The sequence below is a fragment of the Oncorhynchus mykiss genome, chromosome 5, assembly GCF_057628025.1.
Source record: "Oncorhynchus mykiss isolate SJ-2025 chromosome 5, ASM5762802v1, whole genome shotgun sequence".
Lineage (NCBI taxonomy): Eukaryota > Metazoa > Chordata > Actinopteri > Salmoniformes > Salmonidae > Oncorhynchus > Oncorhynchus mykiss.
Window position 1 is genome coordinate 11,174,577 of NC_143026.1, and position 6,000 is coordinate 11,180,576.

The window sequence follows — 6,000 nt, forward strand, 5'->3', positions numbered from 1 at the left end:
CCAGTAGCCTACATTTGATGTACAATTTTCAATTACAGCATTATTTCATCTGCAGTTATTCTTCTGCTATTTATTGTTACTAATAATAATGTTAATAGTATTTTCAATTTACAATTATTATGCCTAATATTTTAACTAAATGCAATATATTAGCCATTAAAATGTAAGAGGACTAAGATTTTGCTTTAAAAAGAGGACTGAGATCAGTTATTTTAAAGAGGACTATATGTGAAAACACCCTGAGTTGTATTCACAGTTCTGCATGTTGCTGCTACTAGTACAGTGTTCTGTTATGTAAGAACTAGCCTAGATTCTTAGGGGAATCAAACTTGCAGAAGCCTTTAATTATACACTTCAACAGTCAACGATGTATTTTCTGTATAAACACTGGATTTACAATTACTTTGTGGGTCAGTTATATTATTTACCCCAACAGAACAATACAATAATTGTTTCAGCATTGCTCGACTATCTAATAATCCCCCCAAAATCAACTGTTGTATTACAACACGAGCCTAGCTCTAGGTGCCTGTAGTGTTTCATATAATGCAGCATTGATTGTGCACCTCGAACAATGTCCTCCACACTCTGGGGATGATTTTCTTCAATCTGTGAAGTAGTAAGTCACATGACTCAACAAAGTACATGTTCTATCACACAGGAGGTTGGTGGCTCGTAGTAATGACTGGAGCGGAATAGGTGTAATGGTCTCAAATACATCAAACACATGGCTTCCGTGTGTTTGATGCCATTCCATTGCTTCGTTCCGGCCGTTATTATGAACCGTCCTCCCCTCAGCAGCCTCCTGTGTTCTAGCGTCTTTTCAGAAGACTCTTATTTCGTTCAAGCATCACAGATCTATTCCAAATCATTGTCCCCATTATCAAGCAAATGAGCTGGAACTGTCCACTGTCGGAAAGATCCAAATTTGTCATTCCCGAGGGAGGCGTGGCTTTCTGCAATCAATCAGTCCTGGAAACATTGTTTAAAGAGTAGAAACATCACATGATTGGGTCTAAATAGTAAATTCACAAGAATTTACCAAGACCCTGCAAAGCGTAAACTGTTCCCTCTCTGAAAGGGGACTCATACAACTGCCTTTACAATGACGTTAGTGCAGTGTGGTTGCACAGTCTGAAAGAATTGTTCTTCGCACTGAGCCATTTACTGTCTCTTGAGATGGGTAAAAAAGAGTTCTCACAACAGGAATGCAGGCATTGTTTATTTCGACACCGATGCCCTTCCCCCCCCCCCCCCCCCCCCCCCCCCCCCAACTAAACACAGTCACCACTAAAACCGGGGCAGCAACAGACAATGAACACAGTGAGGTTATCCTCTAGGCCTGTGAGCTGAAGCTAAGCACATTACATTGAGTCTCTGAACGAATAGCCGGTTTTGAATCAGGAAACCAATACTTGATCCTGTTCCATCCATATCCAGAATGACGTTTAGTAGTATGTGCTTGCGTGTAAACTGCCTTCATTATCCCAGTGACCTCTGCTTAGCAATCACTTCAGTAGCTACATTGTATTAATGTACTGTGATCTGACTATACATTTGAATGGTACATATATTTTTAGTTGAACCTTTATTTAACTCGGCAAGTCAGTTAAGAACAAATGATTTTATATATTTATAATGACGACCTACACCGGCCAAACCCAGACAATGCTGGGCCAATTGAGCGCCGCCCTATGGGACTCCCAATCACAGCCGGTTGTGATACAGCCTAGATTTGAACCAGGGTGTCTGTAGAGACACCTCAAGCACTGAGATGCAGTGCCTTAGACCGCTGCACCACTCAGGAGCATTTGCATATCACATGCATTCTCTGAAAATGTGGTCAAAAGCAATGAACAAAGGGTGGGCGTCTATTGAGAAATGGAACAGAACGTTTGACATACAGCACTTCAAGGTATTTTATAGAAACCTTCTCTACTTTGATCCTTGTTTTGCTTCAGGACTTGGAGCACATGGTCTTTTCATGACAAACTGTGTTTCGTCACCTGAAACCCTTTTTACTACTGTGAGCGACTGCTGTCCCTTCTGTCCAGGGTGGATCCATCCTCACACCATCAGAGTAGCACCTGTCCTCGGGCTGGGGAGGAAATGGACATTTGTCCCTTTAGTTCTTCCAAGGCACTCTGAGCGTGAACATAGCACCGTGGACTATACAGCATAGGTGGTCCTGAATAAAAACACACCCATTCTTTACAGGTCATGGAAACCACTATCACTCATTCACTGAATCTACTCTTAGTATAGCATAGGTGTTCTGAAGGGTTGTCATGTTTGTCATGTTTATCAATCACTAACAGACAAAGAATCTGTACTCATCATTCTGTACCAGTATTTCCACGAAAGGGACAATCTAGGCTACATACAGTGCACTGTACTCACAGTACATTGTTGGGTCTCCATGGAGAACTAATGGAATCGGGACTTGGAAAGGAATGTATCAGACATATTTGAGCAATTGTACTAAGTCTAGTTGAGAGGAAAACAAAACCAAACATTGAGCTCATGAACAACCCAAAGCTCCTTACAAGAATTATGTATGTGCCCATAGTACATGAAGCAATAGCCTACTTGGAAATTAAGGATTTGATGTGGCTGCAAAAACTGATGCCAAATCCAACAAGAGAATGGCAACCTTATCTAACATAGCCTATATGATATAACTGAGTCTGTGTTATTTAATTCATACTTTTTTCATAATCAATACTATTGAAATTGTGCACTATAATGGTCATTTCCCACCCACACGCAGTCAAGCAGTGTGTAGACACTGCAGAATACAGACATGATATTCTCTCTCATTAGTGTTTTGTCACAGAGGAGCGCCACTGGGATGTGTACAAGGACCTCCCTCATTCCAAAATGACAAAAGCATTCCCCTTTATAGATCTTTGGCATTTTACGGCCACTGGATGATTTTGCATCCCAAACGACTGTCACTGTTCATGAACAGTGAGTGCACTTTATGCCCTGGGGATTTGGGTAATGGTCCTCATTGTGAACCTGATAACATTAGTGCACCCCCTCCCCCGGGTAATTATGCTGTCAACCAAAATGGATTATAAAGTCTGTCGACTCCTGAATGTTTGTATTTCCTCTGTGGCATGTAAAATAACTGCATCAGTGTACAGACAATATGAGATGTACTAGGTGTGGTTGAATGTGATTAAAGAGTAAGAGATTATCTTCAACATATGCTTATAACACAACTGTATCACCTTGTCGGAAAAGAGAATTGATGTAAGAGAAAATATTGTGAGAGCATGAACTCTTACCCCCTGAATATCAGTTAACTGAATGGGTTAACTATCAAATAAAAAATGTGATTGTCCTCTTAGACAAAATATGGCCAGTCTAACATTTTCGAATGACATAGCTAGATTTCCATCCTCAATAAACTTTTATCACAAAACAGATGAGGTGTGCTGCTAAATGGTCCATGTAGCCTACCTGTCCACTGGGCAAAAAAAATATTGTTTCCACATAATTTCAGCCCAAAAAATACAATGTGATGAAGTTAAATCAACGTAGAAGACTGATTGGATTTGCAAAAAGTCAAGAACATAAGGGATTTTTTTTTTTACCCAACTTTTAACAAAAACTATGACAGGGTGACAATTTTTGGTTTATTTCACGTTGAAGTCGCGTTAGTTGTTAACTCAACCAAATGTAAATGAAAACTAGACGTGAACTGACGTCTGTGCCCCCCACCCCCGTTTAGCAACGGAAGTTGGAATTCCCAGTCAATGAACATTCAGCACCACCGCGTGTAGAGAGCTCCCGAGGTATCGCGACATTGACACATCTGGGTGAGCCCGCCCGGTAACACCGCTCTCTCACCTTATGGCTTGTCATCTCATGACGCCCATTTAGCCTACATGCCTAATCATGCATGCCCTTAGTGACCAAAGTCATTTTGGATATGACAATATGACATTCTTTGGCTACGTTCCAATATTTAACTTTATCCAGAGCTCACTTCAGCTGCCCCAATTCGCCTTGAGTGAAATGTATGGACACAATTGGGCTGTCAATGTCATGCTTTAAAGTTGTAAAATTGTAAAAATGATCATTTATGTCTGTCTGAACACACATTTTGAAATTACATTTTGTCAGATTATGGACCAGCAGAAAGTTACACGTTATTAGCAGAGAGTGGGCTATCACCCTGCACTTACCACATTCTTGGCAGAGCACTTTGCTGACATCCTTTCGGACAGCTCGCCGCGTCTCGACAGGTGGGAAAACGGCGTGGAACACCGAGGTGTCATTCGTGGGTTCCATGAAAAACATGTATCTTGTGTCTTTAGTCAATGTCAAACAGTTATCACCCCTGTTCCAGACAATAGAAACGACAGAATCCTTCTCGAGCCCCCCCGCTTTTACTTCCCATACTTGATGGACCCTTATCCTAACCTGGTATGGTTCCGACTCTGACGTCCTGTTTGGCACGGACTCTGACGACAAATCAACTTCTCCTTTCATTCTCTGGACCGCGCTCTCATTCCGTATACCACCAGCTCTTTGATTGAGTAGCTTTTCCCGCTCTCGTCGGTTGATATCTCTCTTGCGCCCGTCTTCTTGAAGCTTTCCCTCAAACACAACTCTCGACCGGTGCACCAACTCCTGCAGCGGAGCCACGGGAGAGGGGTTATTACAAGTCAGCCCACAGAGCCCTCCATGCGGAGAGATGGAAAAGGACACAAAAATCCCACAAACAACCGAAATAGTGAATGAACTCTGTCCCGTCGCAAGGTATGTCCTCATTGCGACGGAGGTAAGTGGGACTTAAAAGGCTGAATGAGGCGCGCAGGTAAGAAAGGAACATTTGACTAAGCTCTGATGGTGAAAGCAAGTGTGATCCGTCTGAAGCCCGCAGTTGCTGCTACAGTAAACTACAAGATGAGAGGGGCGGAGTTGGTAATGGGAAAGGCTCTTACTGTGCCATGTGTGTGAGAGGATTTCCTCCCTTGACACCAATTTCTGCTGTTTGTGCATTAGGCATGCAAGATTTGCACCAAATTAAACGTAGAAGATAAAAATCCTGAGGTTGTGATTGTTTGTATTTATTGGAAATTGATGTGCTTGATTTGATTTTGATTGACATGGCATTCTTAAATTAGACTGATTTTTGCAAGCTTATTTTTCTTAGTATGCATTGTTATCATGAATCACGAACACAAAATGTGAGATAAATAGGCTACAATCAATTTAAAGCACTTCAGACTATGAGGAATAAACCTGTTACATTCAAGCCTTTGTGTAGCATAATCACAACTGAGAGTGACTTATGGGTAAAACTGTGGAACAGCAAGATATGAATTTCCTTTAGAGCAACAACAAAATGGCTACATAAAAACCATTTATTTGGATGAAACCCAATAGTCTGATCCTGGATTACTTGGTGTGAATCCAGGACTGGTCAGTAGCTTATCCAAACTGAGAATCTTGGGGAGAACATTTGCCAACAACGGATTCAAAGTCATTAGCCCCCAATTTACTTACAGTTTCCCTGCTCATATAACAGTCGCACAGCAAGACAGATTTGTTTTTCTAACCATGAGGCTTATTTCATTCAGTGATAACAATTCCAGGCAACAGATTTGCTACACAACATTGTGACTCTCACTGGCAAAGTTAATCACCACCTAAAACCAGTTCTTGTCATTCAAGCTGTTTGTTTCCACCTCTGTGATGCCTCAGGTTTCCATTTGGTGACTGTTGTCCTATCAGTTGCCTCTAGAATATCATGTTCCCTATCCTGGCTAGCATCTCTAGTCTGTTGTGGTTCCCATCGTTGTGGAGGGGCCTGATGGGTAATGGCACAATCCATGAGCAACACCTGCAGGGGTCTGTCCACTGTGTCCAGGACACACGGCCTGTGGTTAGTCACCCACTTGGCTCATTCCTTGGCATGACAGCCCCAGCCCTATAACATATCCTTGCCACAGCCACAACAGGCCCTGCCTGGACAGCTGCACA

General features: G+C 42.1%; 1 protein-coding gene across 4 annotated transcripts in view; it reads right to left on the reverse strand.

The window, feature by feature from the left end:
• nrg1 (neuregulin 1) overlaps positions 1-4,912 on the reverse strand; it is a 157,290-nt gene extending 152,378 nt beyond the window's left edge. For 3 of the 4 annotated variants that reach the window (XM_036976761.2, XM_036976757.2, XM_036976759.2), the window contains exon 1: positions 4,197-4,912. In XM_036976761.2, the coding sequence (XP_036832656.1) occupies positions 4,197-4,785 (589 nt within the window). In that variant the 5' untranslated portion in view covers positions 4,786-4,912. The remainder of the gene's footprint in view (positions 1-4,196) is intronic. The other variant, XM_090233701.1, reaches the window with a different exon arrangement.
• Between the last annotated feature and the right edge of the window lie 1,088 nt (positions 4,913-6,000).